General features: G+C 35.8%; 1 protein-coding gene across 1 annotated transcript; it reads left to right on the forward strand.

Annotated features, from left to right (window-relative positions):
- The first annotated feature begins 1,123 nt into the window (after positions 1 to 1,123).
- Vmn2r-ps130 (vomeronasal 2, receptor, pseudogene 130) lies at positions 1,124 to 17,182 on the forward strand. Its single transcript, NM_001384262.1, has 6 exons — positions 1,124 to 1,320; positions 3,302 to 3,587; positions 3,891 to 4,703; positions 5,985 to 6,212; positions 14,303 to 14,426; positions 16,263 to 17,182. Exons 1-6 carry the CDS (start codon positions 1,124 to 1,126, stop codon positions 17,180 to 17,182), a joined length of 2,568 nt encoding a protein of 855 aa, NP_001371191.1.
- Positions 17,183 to 18,504: the final 1,322 nt, after the last annotated feature.

The following is an 18,504-nucleotide window of genomic DNA, read 5'->3' on the forward strand; positions in this document are numbered from 1 at the left end:
GTAAGTGCTAAATATTACACATCACAACACACAACAAAATTGCCTATATTTGTGCTGCTTTCTCTGCAGTTCATATCCACAGACTGAGACTCATCAGACCACAATTATCAATAGACTTTCCCACTTGCAATGCAAGTTCTAAAATATTATCAAGAATAGATGACTATGAAAATTGTATAAGAAGATTTTACTCATTAAACACAGGTTCATTTGCCCCTTGCTATTTGCTTCTAAAATACTAACAGTCAGAATTCTTCTCAGTGAATACTGGATGTAAAATTAGCAAAGTCAGTGTAGAAAATCAATAGTAAATTAGAAGAAACCGGTCAAAACAAGGTATTGATCTGTGAGAACTGAGGGTCAGATTTGGAAATCATGTTTTAGAACTCAAATATTCAGCTTAGTTTCTCACTCATAATAATGGGGAATAGGAGTGCTAGGTCTATTTGAAATGAGGCACAAAGTTCTAACATTCTCTCTGGATTTTCTTAAATATTTTAAAAGCAACATTTAATATGTAAGTAAAATGTGGTTTTGTGATGATTTTTGGACACTGCAGGATTCAGGACATTTCAGGATTTGTCATGATTTTGTACCTGTCACTGCTGTAGCATTGTCCATACTACATTCCCAGTGGACATCAAATGCTCTAAACTTGAGGCTGCTTTTCACTGACATGGGACTTGTGACACAAGGTCAGTGTGTAATCATGAGTCCTTCCTGAAGGTGGATCAACTAACAAAATCTGTTGACGTTATTTCAAGTGTTCACATAAACAGATTTTGAGGCAGTTCTGGGACCAAATTTTCACAAAGTGGAATCTTTCCAGGGACCTCAATTTCCACAAACATGAGTGATGTCATTCATCACCCTGATCTATATTTATCAGCCAGGTTTATCACATGCATGGTGGACATCAGATGAAGATCCTCAGGAGATAGTGTCAAAGATTCCTCCAGGGGTGAGGAAACAGCTGTGAAAAAAAGAAACAAAAATACAGATGTAGCATCTCCCTTGGACACAGTGATAAAATAGTACATGGGGATATATTAGTACCTGTTTGATTTGCTGATTTGTGTGGCACTTCACAAACCATTCTGCCCAGCCTCAGAGAAGGAAAAATATGTTCACTTTGATTTTACTCTTCTTGCTGCTAAACATTCCACTTATTGTGGCTGATTTTATTTATTCCAGGTGCTTTTGGAGAATAAAACAGAATAAAGACAAGGATGGAAACCTGGGATCAGGTTGTGCCCTCTTTATTCAAGCAGTACAATGGCCTGTGGAGAAAGAGTATTTCAGTCCTATTTTGAATACACAGTAAGTGCTTTTGTATTTTCCATGTAAATGTGATCATGAATATTTCCTGAGTCTACTGAGGTTGAGGAGCAAAACAATGCAAAGTCTCTTTTATATCGTTCTTAATGTGCAAAACAAGAAAGAACTCCATATTCTATTAGAGACTAATGGTATATTACCATTTTAAATTGACATATTCTATTGACATAGTCTATTAGAGACTAATGGTATATTACCACTTTAAATTGACAGATTTTTTTTCAAGCCTGCCTTCCATTTATAGGGATCGAATTTGAGTAATAAAACAACTTTGGGCCATTACCAATCACATATTATCCTCTAATAGACAGTTCTATAGCACTGTGGCACAATGATATCTTATTGAAAGACATCATTTTTATGACATTATCCTAGATGTGTTAATGCAAATGACAACAGAGTCTGGTGATGGTCCTTCCATAACTGTGCAGCTTCTAGGGTTTGTGCTAGGGCCACTAATGTTGGAGACACCACTAGCTATGCAGAGTCTTCATACAGATACTCAGTTACTTTCTTAAATTTGTTCCATGAGGTACCCGTTTAATTACTGAAGCTGCAGCAAGAATTGATGCAAGAGATCTGTCCTCTGTCAAATTCCTATTTTGACCTATGCAAATTCACTGGCTTTTAGGTCTTACAAACACCAGTTCTTTACTCTTTCATTAGAATAAAGAAGGAATGTATGACGGTAAAGAATATGTTTGATTCTTTGAAAAGTGATATTATTTCTAATAGTGGTGACTAGTTACTTCCCTAATCACTATCCTGGGTAACAACAGTGGCATAGTATAGTTGGCAATATTAGAGAATAAGGATAAAGGAGTTACTTACTAGCTCGTCTTTGCCATCATTGAGGAGCATGTCTTCCCTCTTTACTTCTCTGTTATTTAATCTGATACTTTCAATATTTATCATTTATGTCTGTTTTTCAGTAATCTTACAAAATGTAGTTGCATAGTTTACCAGTGTGGACATATCCACATTTTGACTTTGTGGACATCTGATAGTTTTTTTCAGACATAGTACTTTACACGAAAAAGCCACTCTAACCACTTAAGTATTTTATGTTTCTTAATGTTTACTGTGGAGGAGTTAGTGTTTTATTTGTACAAGTACTAGTCTCAAATTTCTGTTGTGTGTTACTAAAATATTTAACAACATCATTTTTCTGTGCATTTATGAATAATATCCTAAAAGGGCTTGTGTTTATAAAAACAAAAACCCCAGGACAGATGTATAATTTCTAACCAGAACGCAGATATTTAACTCTTAGTAAAATTAATAATGAAGTAATATATTTGATATTTTTCAGTCAGATGTTTTGAAGTAATTCAGAAGGGATATGAGTTTTTCTTTTCATAAACATAAACACAAAATAGAATTAATCCATTGAAACTGAATTTTAGAAAGAAAGAACATTTAAGATAAGAATGATTATGTGGGGATATGATAAAAATAAATATATTGGCTCCTAATGAGAAAGAATTTTAATGACATGAGCCAAGTATTGCCACAGAAGACTGCTGTGAACTCACCTGTCACTCTTTCACTGCCTTAGCCAATAGTCAATTTCATACATAATACCATAAACTCAATGGCACACATGCATCCCATGTATTTTACATATTTCTAATTAATTTCAAATGAATATGTGACTATTTTTACTGTTTCATCAAAGCATTTGGTGACTATTTACTGTCTTAGCAAACATTCAAACCCCAGAGGAAAAAACTGTCTTGGTGAGAATATGACAATAGTACATCTCATTTATGGGAGATGACTTCTCACGAACATATGAAGAGTTTATGAGCTCCCAGCTTCTTTGGTCATCTCAACCACATTACACAGGTCATTTCAATCTTAGGGGGTGGGGGCAATACAATCCAGTGCAGGATTGTGTTTTTATTGACTGCAAATAATATCTGTAAATTGCTGTCCTTATAAGCACTGTAACCTTTTACAGAACATACACTGAAAATTACAAGTATATTCTGGTCTTCATGTTTTCCATAAATGAAGTCAACAGGAACTCTGATCTTTTGCCAAATATGTCTCTAATATTTACATTCTCAGCACTTAGTTGTAATGAATCCCAATTAAAAAGTTTCATTCATTTGAGTTTACAAGATCATGATTATTTCCCTAATTATATCTGTAACGATTACATATGTGGAGTGGCACTTGTAGGACTAAAATGGGAAACAACTCTGACACTTTATACAATCCTAAACAACTTTATGTCTCATCAGGTAAGTGTGTGTGTGTGTGTGTGTGTGTGTGTGTGTGTGTGTGTGTGTGTGTGTGTATTCGGGGCAGGGAGGAACCCATGAAATCAGATATCATGGGTACTCCCATAGTCTTATTAAGCCTGAGCCAATCTATGTAGTTCAAGGGTACTATTCAGAGTCTTGATGGAGCTTTCAAATGTCCTCTCATGATATAGAGAAGATGGAAGAAATAATAGCTAGTTTAGATTTCTAGAAATTTGCAGAAAACTATGTTTATAAGTTCTTAGGAATTCATTCTACCTCATGCTGCTTCCTGTGTTCTAGTTCCTTTTTCTTAATTATGGACCCTTTCATCCTGCCATGAGTGATCATGAAGAATTTCCCTATATATATCAGATGGCCTCTGAGGATACATCTCTAGCCCTTGCCATGGTCTCCTTCATAATTCATTTCAGTTGGAACTGGGTAGGGTTGGCCATCTCAGACAATGATGAAGGTATCCAATTTCTTTCCCATTTGAGAAGAGAGATGGAAAAAAATACAGTCTGCTTTGCTTTTGTCAGCATGATTCCTGTCAATATGCATTTATACATGACAAGAACTGAAGTGTATTACAATCAAATCATGACATCATCTACAAATGTTGTTATCATATATGGTGACACAGACAGTACTTTAGCTGTGAGTTTTAGAATGTGGGAATCTCTAGATATAAAGAGAATATGGGTCACCACCTCACAGTGGGATATAATTACTAGTAAGAAAGACTTCACATTTAATAACTTGTATGGGACATTTGCTTTTGGACACCACCATGGTGAGATTTCTGGCTTTAAAAACTTTGTCCAGACATTGGACCTGTTAAAATTCTCAGATGAATATCTGGTAAAGCTGGAATGGATGTACTTTAACTGTGAAGACTCAGCACCTAAATGTAAGACACTGAAGAACTGCTCTTCCAATCACCCATTGGAATGGTTAATGGTACGTACTTTTGACATGGCCTTTACTGAAGGGAGTTATGCCATATACAATGCTGTATATGCTGTTGCCCATGCACTCCATGAGCTGACTTTTCAAAAATTTGATAATCTGCGACCTGACAATGTGAAAGGACAAAAATATGCCTGCAACAAGGTAGTTATTCTTATATTATAATGTCTCATGTTATCAATGTCTTTAAGAGTCTTTTAGATGCCCAAACCAAGTGTGCTAGAAAATATTTTCTAAAATAGAGTGATTTATGGATACTTTTCCTACTGATAATGTAAATCTAGAAGTTTGTATAAATCTCTAAGGTAAAGGGAATAGAGTAGAAGGCATTATTTGTCAATGTAGCACTGTGATTTTGATACAGATTACTTGACTATCATCACACATATTCTAAAACTGAAAACATATGCAGTCCTTCCTCATGAACCCACTCAGTGATGAATCCTTGTTCATTGATTATCAAATATAACCATCTTTAGAGATCCTAACATATGCTGTTCTCACTGTAGATGAGGGATATCACGTCTGTGTTTCTGTATATCTGTCTGTATATCTATATATGTCTATAATGTGTATATCTATATGCATATACTTTATATATGTACATATACATTATATATACATATACATTATACACACACACACACACACACACACACACACACACATATATATATATATATATATATATATACATATATATATATATATATATATATATATATATATATATATAATTTTGTGTATTTACCTATATGTCTGTCTATGGCAGTTAACATAAATTTGTCAGTGTTTCAATTGCTTTGTCTAAGTGTATATTCCTGTGTATATTTATCAATGCATGTGGATGTATGTTTTGTGTATGTTCTTTCACTTATGTATAACTGTTTTGCTTGCCTGTGTCTTTGTAAGTGAGCATAAATTTGCCGGTGTGACAATGTCACGCTGTGCAAATGTCAGTATATGTATATGTCTTCTGAGGTATATTCCTCTGTACATGTGTTTCCATGTGGTTTTGTGTGTGCACCTGGATAATTGTTTTCTGTGTTTTTGTGTCTGTTTGACTATTTTGATGCATATTCTGTCTCAGTGTATCTCTGTATAGTCATATGTGTGTTTGGGCATGTATGTGTATATTGTGAAAATAACTGTGTGCTCCAGCCATGTGTGTATTTCTATACAGATGCGAGTATCTCTCTATGTGTCTGTATGTTTCATATTGTAAATACATGTTTGTGTTTGTTTCCTAATTTCCTCTTAGAAATCTAAAGTAACAGAAACATTATACTTTTGTTCATCTCTTTGCTTTCACCGAGATTTCTCACCTGCATACTATCAATAAAGTTGCCAAAAAGATGAAATAACAATACCTTTTCTTACTTTAAGAAAGAACATATACTCTATAGTATGCTGCCTATCTTTCAGCTGGGTTCCTTCCTGAGAAAGATCCACTTCACTAATCCTGTTGGGGACAGAGTGAATATGAACCAAAGAAACAAGCTGCAGGAAAATTATGACATTTTCTATGTTTGGAATTTTCCACAGGGACTTAGACTTAAAGTGAAAATAGGAATATTTAGTCCCTATTTTATAAATGGTCAACAGCTACATTTGTCTGAAGATATGCTAGAGTGGGCAAGAGGAAGTACACAGGTAGGCTTCGCCTAACTGTACTAATTTAAATGACACTGTCAAGTTTGTGCATCCAATCTTCCTTGAAAGTGGTGAAATGAAATTGATTGTCAAATGAGAGACTAATTTATATCCTCCTAAACTAAGTTTCTTCTTTTCATTTTTCAGATGAGTTTTTAGTAATTCACTGAGGATTTCTAACATGCATACAATGTATTTGTATCATATCAGAACCTGTTTCTTACTTTTAACATTAATGTAAATTGTTTTAGAAAACAGTTTGATATTATTTTCAGTAAAGTTAGCAATATGCTATTGGTTCTATTTTTATTGCTATAGAGTGATTTCTACTCTTATGGTAAACCTCTTCAAAAGATGCTTAAAGACTCTTGCTTATTGTAAGTATAGAGTAAATTCAACACAATCAAGTAACTGACTTTTATAATGTTCTCTTAAGCCTGTTTACCAACTAGTCCTAAATTTCCAACACCTCTAGATAACCATATATTAACATTTTATGAAATTTAAATACTTTATGAACTATATCTTGTTTTTTCAATTTTGAAAAATATGGGTATGGGTGTTTTTTTCTGCATGTGTATCAGTGCAACACCTACATGTATGGTATATGCAGATGGCTGATGAGTTACTCTAATCTCAGAGCACTTGAAAGTGGCAACTCAGTAGGTGCTAAAAATCAAATTTGGGACCCCTTCACTGGTAGCAATTACTCTTGAGAGCTGAGCTATATCTGCAGCCCTGACTCATATCTGTAAAATAATGTTGACTAAAGGAAACTATTTGGTCCCACTAATTCTTGCACAAATCATTCAAACAAAGAAATATTTGCATAGTTTCCTTCTGAATATGGGGAGAAATTGGTAGTAATTGCCTTTTGAGGAAATTTGAAAATCAATAATCTCATCTGCATACTAAGTATAAAATCTAATACACTTGATTTTAATGTGTCATATTCAAACTGCTCCAAAACAAAGTTGATTAAATGTCTTCAAGTTTGATATGATGTGATTCCCAGGTTTCTCAAACAGTATGAAAAGTATAGTTGCTATGGTTCCTCAATGTGAGTAAGAATGCAATTCTTAGAGAAAAGAGCATAAGAACTAAAAGTGTAGTTACAGAGCTACATATACATTTAGAAGATAGCATTGAGATTTTAAGAAATTCAACCAGTGTTCTATTCACATATATCTTAATTCCAATGTGGAAACTAATAAATAAAAACATGAAGATATCAGGAAAATATGATTCCAAACCCTGTAGTCATAGACTGAAGTGCGACTATATTTAATGTTATACTAAACAAAGAATCAAAGAATGATTATAAGAATGTTTAAAAAAATCAAAGATGACAGTAACTACCTCTCAGAGAATACAATGAAAGTATGAAAACTATATTACAATAAGACACTGAGCATGTATATGATAGAGAGACTCCAAAAAGGTATAAAGTAATGAAATAATTCCAAACTAGAATATATAATGGAAAAACAAAGTAAACCAAATAAATATCTCAGTGAAAAGACTCACAAAATGAATGCTCCAAGTTGAGGACAGGATGGCAAGACTTGAAGACAAGGCACAAGAATTAGAAACTTCAAACAATGCTCACGGTCAGCTATTGGATGGAGCACAGGGCCCCCAATGGAGGAGCTAGAGAAAGTATCCAAGGAGCTAAAGAGATCTGCAACCCTGTAGGTGCAACAACATTATGAACTAACCAGTACCCCGGAGCTCTTGACTCTAGGTGCATATGTATCAAAAGATGGCCTAGTCGGCCGTCACTGGAAAGAGAGCCCCATTGGACACGCAAACTTTATATGCCCCAGTACAGGGGAATGCCAGGGCCAAAAAATGGGAATGGGTGGGTAGGGGAGTGGGGGGGAGGGTATGGGGAAATTTTGGGATAGCATTCTAAATGTAATTGAGGAAAATACATAGTAATAAAAAATATTTTAAAAAAAGATGTAAAGGTTATCAACCAAAAAAAAAAAAAAAGAAAAAGAAAGGAAAAGAAAAGAAAAGAAACTTCAAACAATGACAAAGGTAAAATAACAAGGAAAAATGAAAATCATAGTGACTTAGGAAGTATGATTAAAAGATTACTTTTAAAACCTCTGTGAACAATACAAGGAAGAACATACTCTATGAAACAAGAAGAAAACCATTATATTGCATCTGTACATTTCCATAATAATTTGAGAAATTTTTAGTAAAGGCATTTTAATGGCAAATAATCGATGTTTGAAATGAAATAGTCCTTGACATATTTGACTTAAAATTTGTTGTGGAACAAAGGGAGTATATAAAATCTGCAGGAGAGAACCTTGTGTCATAGAAAATCCCTCTCTGAATAACAGCAGGTTTCCCCAGCATCACTCATTTTTAAATCAAAATAGTTCATTCATTCATTCATTCATTCATTCATTCACTTTATATCCAGGCACCAGCTTACACGCCCTACTCTACTCCTACTCCCCCCATCTTTCCCCTCCTTCCTATCCACTACTCCTTTCTTCAGAAAAGGGGACCCCCCCCGCACGCATATCAACATGCTTTGACATATCATGGTGTACAATAAATAGGCACAGTTTCATGTTCTCCTAATCAGGCCTAGGGGAGGCAGCCCAGCAGGGGTAAAGTTTCACAAAGACAGGCAACAGAGTCAGACTGCTTTTGAATACTGCTTTTAGGTGTCCCATGTAATGGCCAAGCTTCACAAATGTTACATATATTTGGAGTAACTAGGTTAGTCTCATGCATCATTTGTAGCAAGTGGTTCAGTCTCTGTGAGCCCTTAGGGCTCCTGGTAATTTTTATGTAGGTTTTCTTGTGTTTTTGATTCCTCTGACTCCCACAATCCTTCTTTCCCCTCTTACCCAGGATTCCCCAAACTTTGCCTTTTGTTTGTGTGTTGATCTTTGCATGTGTTTTTATCAATTGTTGGGTGAATTCTGTCTGATGATGGTTACTCTAGGCTCTCGCCTGCAAATATAACAAAAATATTATTACCAGCATGAGCAGAGGGCTTTCTCTCATGGCAAGGTTCTCTAGTTGATCCAGTCACTGGTTAACTAGCCCCTGATCTGCTACATCTTTTCTCCCACACATCTTTATGCAGGGTAAATTGTAGATTGGAGGTTTTGTGGTTAGATGTTGTCTCAATTCCAACAGTGGACATCTTAGCGGGTTATTGGAAATGACCATTAAAGGCTCCATACTGTGCTTTGCTAGGAGACTTAGCCAGGGTCATCCTCATAGATTTCTGGAAGTTTCTATTACCTGAGAATTCTAGCTTGACTCAGAGATGCCACCACCATCATAGTGGTCTCTCCAAATAATCTGTTCCTCTGCCCTCCCCTTCTGTTCTCACCCCACACCACTTCTATTGAGTCCCCAAACCCATTCATCCACACTGTCGATTCTGTTTTCCTTCTCAGGGAGACACATGTGTCCCACCTTCTGCCATATTTGTTACTTAGCTTCTTTAGTTATGTGCAGTGTAACATATCTTGGATATTCTTAAGTGAGGAAAATAAATATTGTGTATTTAAAACATTAAAAGACAGAACTGCCAATTCAGTTACTATAGACAGTGAATTTATTCTTCATAAAAAAGGGAAAAAATTTCATGATGAACAAAATTACAATAAGTCACAACAAGTAAATGAGTGCTAAAAAGGACATTAAAAGAACACCATCATATTTAAAAGTAAGATGAGCACAAAAGGTCAAAATAACATGTAAACAGCACTTGAATGCCTGACAGAAAACTATTAGAAAACATCAAATATTGAAATAACAACTAAAACATAATCTACAAATAACTCTTAGTAATAATTGAGTGTTCATGATCATTTCTAATCAAATATCACAGATAATGAGTTTAGTTTTATTGATTCTTTACAAATTTCCAATCATGCACTGTGATCATACTCAATTCCCAGTCCTTTCATGTTTCTCTCTCCATGACAACACTCCACAAAAAATTAAAAAATTAAAATTAAATAGTCCAATTTCTGTAATTTATGTATTCACTGGATATGATGGTTTGTACATGCTTATCCCAGGGAGTGGCACTATTTAGAGGTGTGGCCTTGGTGTAGCAGGATTTTCCCTGTAGATGCAGGTTTTAAGACCCTCTTCCTAGCTGCCTGGAAGTTAGGAAACCGCTAGTAGCTTTCAGATGAAGATGTAGAACTCTCATCTCCTCCTGTACCATGCCTGCCTGGATGCTGCCATTTTCCTGCCTTGATGATAATGGACTGAACATCTGAAGCTGTAAGCCAGGCCAAATTAAATGTCGTCTTTATAAGATTTACCTTGGTCATGGTGTTTGGTCACAGCAGTAAAACCCTAAATAAGACACTGGAGCATGGTCAAACTCTCAGTTCCTGCTCCATAAATAGTACTTAGTTTTTCACTCCCATACTCCCTCAAGAAGCCCTCAGTTTTAGAAAGCTGACTTCAGATTACTTACCATATATTTTAAGAGTGCTTTTTATGATTTCCTGTTTAAAGTTCTTCTCTTTTTTTGGATTGTGGGGGAATGTGGGTGTTGGAATGTTGGTAAGAGTAGTTACAGAAAACTTTCATGCAACTCCTTCGCATCTATGAATCTACAATCATTCATATCAGTGCAAAAGTAGTTTCCTATCACTTTAAAAGTAGGGAACAAAGATAATGGGGTTCTACATGGTTTCTGGTGCTAGCAGAGAAAACACCATGGGGCCTAACTGTAGCAGGACCACAGACTCAGACAAGGCCCTCAAAATGAGCACAGCTTATGGACGTCAACATGGTTCAGGCTTCCGTCCAGACCATGAAAATTCCAAAGTCTTCAGTCATAATATGTACCATGGAAATCAACATTGATTCCATATACAGTAGGAATATTGATCCAGATACAGCCATCAGCAGCAGTATAGATCTTGACATCTCCCTAGCCTTACTTGGTAGTGCAGATCACTCAGATCAGTATGGCTCCAACTGACAACAGAACTCATTGACCGCGACATGGCATCAACTCAGGCTAAGGGCATCCACATGACCTTTGGTGGTAACACAGTTCATGGACATCAATACAGATCTCATTGGCAGCAGGATCTCTGGCCTACACATGCACCATTGTGGCAGCAGGCTCCACATATATTTGCACAAACTTTGATAGAAACACAGACCACAGACACCAACAAAGACTCTGGGTGACATAGGACAACAGGCCCAGACATGGCTCTTGGTAGCAGTATGGAGCTCAAATCTCCATGGCTAGAGATAACAGAACAGACCACTCATGTAAATATGGCCACTGCGGGAATGCTTGGTCTATAAAAATAGGCATTCTTTTGTGGCCTCCATGGGGAGAGTGTAAAAAAGAAATCCTTTACCTTATATATATATGAACAGAGCACTTCTATAAAAAGGGGTATGGGGGAGGCAACAAAATGAAGTAGAACGAAAGAATAATAATTGGAATATAACATCCTTTAATTTTTTGTGGACATGCCTGAAATAATCTTGACTAAACATTTTCCAATGGACGCCAGCATTACAACTGAAAGATCAGTCCCTGGGTGTAATATGTATTAATTAATCCCAGTGGCTAATTTGCTACCAGCTTCAATTGTTTATGTTAGTGAAAGAAGGAGATGCACACATAGCTTTTATATTTTAATATGTCTTAAACAGTACAATAGCTGGGCCACTGACCAACCTCCATGCTGTTAATCCTGAGCTATTACTTCCTAATTCTATGTTTCATTTCAGCTGTTCTTAACTCTACTTAGACAAGTGTCTGGGCCACAATTTTTGGCCCGGAACCAAGGACACTTGCCTTGCTTTTCTAAGCAATGTGGACTCTGTCTTTTCTCTGTTTGCACTTTCCTCCAGCATGGCAGACCTCTTCCTTCCTCCTTCTCCTAGTCGCAAGCCCAGGAAATTCTGAAATCCCTCTTTCTCTCCTCCCCAGATATTGACTGTTGGAATCTTTATTTACCAACCAGAACCTCCTGCGGGGGGGGGGGGAGGTTTGCAGAAGCTGTATTAGTGTCAAAAGTTTTTTGGGAAACAATTAGCATTCATGATGCAAGCAGCTACAGCTGAACAAAAATTACTTCATTCCACAAGGTTCATCATATGTATGGTTAAGTATAAAACATCACAACATAAACTCAAGGATAGAATTATATTATTATCCAAAAACATGCAGAAAAGTCTTTTGACAGTGTCTAGGATCCGTTCTGAAAATTTAAAAGGAGAACAAACAAAAACCTGACAAAGAAAACTCATGTTGCCATAATAAAGTTTTCTACAGCAAACTTATTGATGGCATTGCAGGGTATGGAAAGGAGAATCAAATAATTTCCATAAGAACTAGAAATGAGATCAAGTTTTTGTAGTGGCACATGTCTTTAATCTACATTCTGTGAATCAAGGGTCAGAAGAACCTCTCTCCACTCAAAGGCTAGTCTGCCTTTTCTATTGAATCTACTCAAACCAGGGCTGAAATGGATACTCTGCCTTAAATGAAATGAGCTGAATACAGATAAGGAAATACATTTCCTCATCCTCAAAATAGTCCTTAAATCTTACTAAGTGTGAAAACAAATAATAAAAAATAAATACAAAAATAGAAGGAAAGTACTGTGCCCTGATCTGTATAGAAAGTTGAGATCTACCAATACTGCACAGTGAGACCCTGTTTCAGCAAAAACAGAAAGATTTAATCCCAGCACTTGGGAGGCAGAGGCAGGCAGATTTCTGAGTTCAAGGCCAGGCTGGTCTACAAAATGAGTTCCAGGACAGCCAGGGCTATATAGAGAAACCCTGTCTCAAAAGAAAGAAAGAAAGAAAGAAAGAAAGAAAGAAAGAAAGAAAGAAAGAAAGAAAGAAAGAAAGAAAGAAAGAAAGAAAGAAGAAAGAAGAAAAAGAAAAAAAGAAAGAAAGAAAGAAAGAAAGGAAAAAGAAAATAAAAGGGAAAAGAAAAAGTAAAATAAAAGGAAAGTAAAAAAGAGGAAGAGTTGTGCTTAATCATATTTCTGAAGGAAATGACATGAACTGTGAATAATAGACTCTGTAATGGCAATATCAAAGGCAACATGAAACAAAGGATACAAATTCAGCATGCAGAGATCAGCTAAATTCCAGTGCAACATATTGACATCCATCACCAGACTCGTTATAATACCAAGGTTTTCCTTATTTAAGAAGTACTTTAATTAATTTTAAGCAATCTAAATTTTCACCATATTTGCAGGCTCCATAAAGCCTTTTAACTTCTGGAAATACTCCACCTTCCAGTCCATTATACAGAAACTCAGTACCTCCTCTCCACAAATGCCACAGGGCTCTGCCTATGCAGCTATTTTTCTCTTTCTATTTAGTTTGTTATGGTGTGGAGTCCTAAAGTAGATGAGGTTATTTTGGTATTCTGATATTTTAGGTGTTTTTTCCCCTTTTATGTATGTTCTTTACTTGTAATTTGTGTCTATGTTGCAGTTCTTAAACAATAATTATAAGCAAAGTGAGGAGGAAAAGGTTGATTTGGTTCATGGATTACACTCAAGGGAAGACAAGGCATGAATCTGGATAATGTCACTGAAACTTAGTCATTCGAGGTCTATTTACTGGCTTGTTCTGCATAATTTCTGATGTACCACTGCCTGTGGGCAACGCTGTTTTTAATGGGCTGGACACTCCTACATCAATTACCACTTTAAAATATGCTTCACAGGTCTGATGATAGGCTAAACTGATAGAGATAATTTCTCTATTAGGATCTCTGTGTCTTTATACTGTGCTTTTTATTAATAACACAAGAACTTAAAAGAATAACCACCTTGCAATCCCTGCACTACTTGCAAACAGGACACTACCACCTCTTCTTTCTAAATTTCAAGTTGATGGGAAACGATTTTACTTTTACTCAAATTCTCCACATACTGATGTCTGTCACCATAAAATGCACTAAGTGAAATCTGGTAACTTTGTTTCTGTATATAAAATAAACTTATTAATGGCACATGCTAATATAATATAATTTGTGAAGCGGTAAGTAAAACTCCTGATATCAGGATATGTTTATTTTTCCTTAGATGCTGACCTCTGTGTGCAGTGCTGATTGTGGTCCAGGATTTAGAAAATTCAGGAGGAATGGAATGCCAGCCTGCTGTTTTGATTGCAGGCCCTGCCCAGAAAATGAAATTTCTAATGAGACAAGTGAGTATTTCCCACAGGGATAAGTTCTTCAAATTGATTATCACCTTGCAGCCAACTGTGAATGGTGAAGTGGTCTAAAATGGTATGTTAAAAAATACATATCATTTTCCTAAGTTGGGGATTATAAGAGTACAATAATTTAAAATACCCTCATTAAGAAAAATAGAACTTGTCATATATATTTGACTCACTGAAAATTTATAGTAGATGGAATATTCTCAAACAGTTTTGATAAGAAAACTTCAGTGTTAGTGTGTTCTAGAGAAGATCTTTCCTAGGGATTAACTCTCTCTAAAAATATATGTAGATCATGAGTCTTTAAACGATTTGTTTATATTGTCTTGATGTATGTACCTTTACATAAGTTTATGCACCCCTATCGAGTAGAAAAGTATATGGAAGACAGAATCAGGCATGTGGCTAGAGGGAACCAAGTCTAAGTCCTCTGAAAATCTAATGACAATGGCACATAATAATTTGTAAAATTATTACAACTGTTAAGGATGAGACAGGAAAAAGAAAGAAATTTTGTATAATAAAGAGACATTCTTCTTTTCAAATGTTCAGTGCTATTTAAAGTGTAGAAAATTGAGAATCACTGTTGGCACATAATGCGTAAATATTAGGAGTCCTCTATTCAATACTAGTATAAATAGTACCTAGTTAGTATTTCCCAAAATAGCATACAGTAAAATTGTTTTATCATGAAAAGAATTAGCCACAATTTTCAAATGGTATTGGCACTTGCATAGTCCATATTTGTCAAATAATGATTTAGTCAGGATTAACTGAATATCATTGGCAGGCATGCATTTATTCCCTTCCTTGGTGCACCATCCTATATGAATAAATGGAAGTCCTTAAAGGCTTTTATGACCAGTAAGATAGCTTAGCAGTTAAATCCTTTCCCATTATATATGATGGCATTAGTTCATTACCAGAACCCATAAATAGGACGTAACCAACTCCTACCTGTTGTTTTCTGATACCATGAAGTTCTACATAAAATGTACACAAGTAATTCAACAAGGCTGTTTGAATACACCTGACCTTTGTGCTGGGATCCAAACTCAAGTACTCTCTAAGAGCAACATATTCTGTCCACAACCAAGCTACATTTATAATTCCTCAAACAAATTAAGTGATAACATGTCAACAAAAGCATTGTTCCATGTAAAAGACTTCAAACCTTGGAAGCTTATTATCCCTTGTTGCAAATATCCAATCATTCGGTGCAATGGCAAACAGATTTCCTCCACATACAATAGTGGGAATTACAGAGCTTTATACCTGGAGTTGCATTCTCTGTGGCTGTTTGACTGTGTTGGCCAAAACAATTGTTATTGTACTGGCATTCAGTGATAGGGTAACTTATTTTTATGAAAAAAAAAAAACCTCAAGAATATGGAATTATTACAGTCAAAAGAGGACAAAACTAGAAATGATCTTCATTTTTGCAGGTACAAACTAATAATATATTCATATAAACTTTACTTCTTATTCTCAGCCCCATACCTCACCCATATAAACCCAGTTACTCTCATGTTCATGAGAATGTTTATTATTTTTACTCATAAATGCACTTATCAATTTACATACCCATGGTAAATGATCACAGCAATATAGTAAACTAGACAAAAAATTTGTTGTTTTTGTTTACCATAACAGTAAGTGGCATTAAAAAATGGAATCAATCATTTTATGTAGCAATGACCTTGAATGTATTTTCAGCAACCAGATTCACATATTGAAACACTTCTTTTATAAACTTAAATGAAATATCCTGACAATAAAATTGCTGAAGCTACACTAATAATACTTTTATTTTTCCATTAGATGTGGAGTTGTGTGTCCCGTGTCCAGAAGACCAATATGCTAATACAGAGCAGAATAACTGCATTCAAAGAGCTGTTATATTTCTCACTTATAAAGACCCCTTGGGGATGGCACTTTCCTTAATGGCATTGTGCTTCTCTGCATTTACAGCTGTTGTTCTTTTGGTCTTTGTGAAGCACCACAGTACTCCCATAGTGAAGGCCAATAACCGCACTCTCACCTACATCTTGCTCATCTCCCTCATTTTTTGTTTCCTCTGCCCCTTGCTCTTCATTGGCCATCCAAACTCAGTCACCTGTGTCCTACAGCAAGTCACGTTTGGAGTTGCATTCACTGTGGCTGTTCCCACTGTGTTGGCCAAAACAATTACTATTGTACTGGCATTCAGAGTCACAGCCCCTCAAAGAATGATGAAGTACTTTCTTGTTTCAGGGGCATCTATCTATATCATTCCCATCTGTACTCTCATCCAAGTTATTGTCTGTGCAGTCTGGCTGGGAGCTGCTCCTCCTTCTGTTGACATTGATGCACGATCAGAGCATGGTCACATTATCATTGTTTGCAACAAGGGTTCAGTCAGTGCCTTTTACTGTGTCCTGGGATACCTGGCCTGCCTGGCCTTTGGGAGCTTCACTCTGGCTTTCCTTTCCAGAAACCTGCCCAGCACCTTCAATGAAGCTAAATCCATAACATTCAGCATGCTGGTATTCTGCAGTGTCTGGGTTACTTTCCTTCCTGTTTACCATAGCACTAAAGGCAAGGTCATGGTGGCTGTTGAGATCTTCTCCACTTTGGCTTCTGGTGCAGGGATGCTGATATGCATCTTTGTTCCCAAATGTTACATAATATTGTTTATGCCAGACAGAAATTCTCTTCAAATGATCAGAAAGAAATCATCTTCCCATGCTCACCTTTCATAAATTCTAATTGACACATGTGAAGTTGGTTCATAGTCACCTAATATTGGATTGCATTGTCATATGTATCTGTTTTTGGAATGACTCTCACTGTTTCCTCTTATGATTTTGCCTAGCAATATCATGTCTTCTGAGGTCTAAATTGTCTCCTATAATTATCCACAATGTTTTCCATCAATAGTCCTCTTTGCCAGAAAGAGAAATACAATCCTGATTCATTTTAGGAGTTAGAGGAGTTCTACTATGAACATAGAGCAGAAAGGAATATTTTTATCAAGAGGCTGATAGATTATCTCAGAAGATGGTATTATGTCTCAGCAATTAAAATCATGCCCTGCTCTTGTAGAGCAAATGATTCAATACTCAATCATACCAACTCCTATTAAAAAACCACCTGTAAAAACAATATCTTTCTAGTAATCCAGCCCTACAGAGGACATTAGAAGGAAAACCCAATAAAAGTAGGATAATTACACCCAATGAAACACAAGAAATTAATCGTCCCACAACAAACTGAAAAGAAGAGAAACAAACACACACACTAACACATCCAACAAGAAAAATAACAGAAATTAACAACTACTGGTCTTTCACATCTCTCAACATCAATGAATAGAATTCCCCAATAAAAGGTCACAGGCTAACAGACTGAACATGTAAACACAATCTAGTATTTTGTTGCATACTAAGAAACACACATCAATGACAAAGAAAAACACTACTTCCTAGAACATGACTTCCAAAAAGTTTTCCAAGAAAATAGTCCTAAAGAACAAGCCAGAGTAGTCATTTAATATCCAATAAAACAGACTTTGAAAAACAGTTATCCATAAAGATGGGGAATGACACTTCATGATCACCAAAAGAAACATCCACAAAGTGGAAGTCTCAATTCTGACCATCTATGCTCCAAATGCAAGGGCACCCATATTCATAAAGGAAACTTTGCTACATCTAAAAACACATATTGAATCTCAAACAATAGTAGTTGGAGATTTCAACAACCCACTTTTACCAAGGGACCAGTCATTGAAATAGAAACTAAACAGAGACACATTGAATCTAACAGAAGTTATAAACCAAATGAATTTGATATCTACAGACCATTTCACCCCCAAATGAAACCTTCTTCTCAGCACCTCATGGAACCTTCTCTAAAATTGCCCACATAATTAGACATAAAACAAGCCTTAGCAGATATATGAATTTTGAAATAATCCCATGCATTCTATCAGATCACCAAAGACTTCAGTAACAACAAAAATAAATAAATAAATAAATAAACAGAAAGTCCACATACTCATGCATGCTGAACAACGGTCTAC

The sequence above is a fragment of the Mus musculus genome, chromosome 17 (genome assembly GCF_000001635.26).
Source record: "Mus musculus strain C57BL/6J chromosome 17, GRCm38.p6 C57BL/6J".
NCBI classification, from domain to species: Eukaryota; Metazoa; Chordata; class Mammalia; order Rodentia; family Muridae; genus Mus; species Mus musculus.

Excerpts from the sequence above, each read along its gene's own strand:
- Vmn2r-ps130 (NM_001384262.1), top strand. The coding sequence starts at position 1,124 with ATGTTCACTTTGATTTTACTCTTCTTGCTGCTAAACATTCCACTTATT. Across the intron at positions 1,321-3,301 it reads AGTCCTATTTTGAATACACA|AACATACACTGAAAATTACA; the intron begins GTAAGTGCTTTT and ends AACCTTTTACAG. Across the intron at positions 3,588-3,890 it reads ACAACTTTATGTCTCATCAG|TTCCTTTTTCTTAATTATGG; the intron begins GTAAGTGTGTGT and ends CCTGTGTTCTAG.